This window comes from Mus pahari, chromosome 6, assembly GCF_900095145.1.
Source record: "Mus pahari chromosome 6, PAHARI_EIJ_v1.1, whole genome shotgun sequence".
Classification (NCBI taxonomy): Eukaryota; Metazoa; Chordata; class Mammalia; order Rodentia; family Muridae; genus Mus; species Mus pahari.
Window position 1 is genome coordinate 40,883,312 of NC_034595.1, and position 1,707 is coordinate 40,885,018.

The 1,707-nt window shown below is 41.1% G+C and overlaps 1 protein-coding gene across 1 annotated transcript; it reads right to left on the reverse strand.

Moving 5' to 3' along the window:
• Positions 1-700: 700 nt before the first annotated feature.
• Positions 701-1,350, reverse strand: Ifne (interferon epsilon). Its single transcript, XM_021201340.1, has one exon. The coding sequence runs from the start codon at positions 1,334-1,336 to the stop codon at positions 758-760; it is 579 nt and encodes a 192-aa protein (XP_021056999.1). The 5' UTR covers positions 1,337-1,350; the 3' UTR covers positions 701-757.
• Between the last annotated feature and the right edge of the window lie 357 nt (positions 1,351-1,707).

Genomic DNA, 1,707 nt, shown 5'->3' on the forward strand with positions numbered 1-1,707 from the left:
TCTTTTATGTACTTCTGTAGAGAAAACATCTCATTCTCTTCAAGTGACTCTTGTTCTCTTATGTGACATTGCTTGCACTAACTTCTGCTGATCTAGCAAATTGTAAGAGCATTAACCAATCACCCCAGCAGTGTCTAGCACACAGGAAAAGTTCCTGCTTTCTCAGAAGTGTGTTGAGTCTGCATATTTTTCTTAATTAAACCTTGCGGTGTTAGCTAATAGGTTAAAACAGCAGGCTATTTAGTTGTAATCTGCATTATTATTATAATGAGCGAGACTGAATCTGTTTTCATTCCTCTGAAAAATGTTCACACCTTTTGGCCATATTTCCATCATGTCTTCGTAACAGAAATATTCAAGGATTGATGCTAGTTTCATTGTCTCTAACAATTTCTGGTAAACATGGAATTCCTTAGAATGAATGCTGTATGTTAAGGAATGCTCACTACATTATCGAGATAGTTCATCATATCTAACAGCAAAATTCTATGAAAATTTCACCATTGAAGGACCAATTATGAAATTTTAATGAATTAATTTTAATTCTCAAATAATTTGAAGTTGGTAGAAAACATAACATGGCATGGCAAAATGGATACTGCAATTCATGCCATCTTAGGACACAGTTAAACCTGGGCAGAAGCAAATCAATGCAGCCATTTTACACCAAAAGCAAACAAAGTTCATAAATAGCTCCTCCCACTCTGCCACCAACCTATGCCTTTAAAATCCACTGTTGGCTCTTGCTTCTCAGTGTTCAAGGGTCTAGGTCTTGTCTGCTCAGCCATGTTGTGAATCTGAACACAAAGAACATACAACGGTGGATTTCCATCTGGACAACGATCCAGGCACAGCTGCTGTACCTTTGGTTTTCCAAGTAATCGTGGATCCTCTTGAAGTAGGCTTTAATCTGTAACCTAAGGTTCTGCGCACTCGAGCCCCCACTCTTCTGCGCTGCGTTCAGTCCGCCCAGTGACTCCACGTATTCCAACTGCCGGTGAAGCGCAGCTAAGACTTTTTCTATATGGTTTTCCTCCCAGATGCCCATAGACCCATGTATCTGGAAGAGCGTGAAGATCTGCTGAAGGATCTCGTGCAGAACAGCCAGCACCTGTCCCTCTTGGTACTGGTGAGGACTCACAGGCTGCTGAGGAAGCAGGAAATTCTTCCTGTGTGCTAGACACTGCTGGACTGACGAGCTTGGCAATGGTTTCAGTAGTTGTAGACTTTCTCTGTTCATCCTCGATTGGAAGGGAATCCGTTTCGGTTCTAGAGAGAAGATAGTGGAAGAAGCCAAGAGCAGCAACACCATTTCGGGGAGCTGTCTGTGAACCATGGTGGAAGGCTCTCTACACACCTTGTACAACTCCAGTTCTGGGAAATATTTACCTCTCACGCATCTGAAACCATGAGGGAGGGTGTTCTTTTCTGCTGCCTTTGTTTCCTTGTATGTCATTTCCCCAAGTTTATACCTTAGGTTTTCTGGTTCCCGTTTCAGGATTTTATGGAACATTTCCTTTACTTTCCCCATTGTGTTGCTGTTTGAGGAAGTAACAAAAGAGCTGGCTTCACTGTACACTTTTCTTGAGACAATTATACTTGTCCACTCTGACCTACTATTATCACTAATTATTTATTATGTACAAGCCTTAACTAACACAATGCACTTTTTAAATGTTTAGTCAGGCTTAGTAATGCACTTTTATT

Coding starts and splice junctions, on each gene's coding strand:
- Ifne (XM_021201340.1), bottom strand. CDS start 1,336: ATGGTTCACAGACAGCTCCCCGAAATGGTGTTGCTGCTCTTGGCTTCT.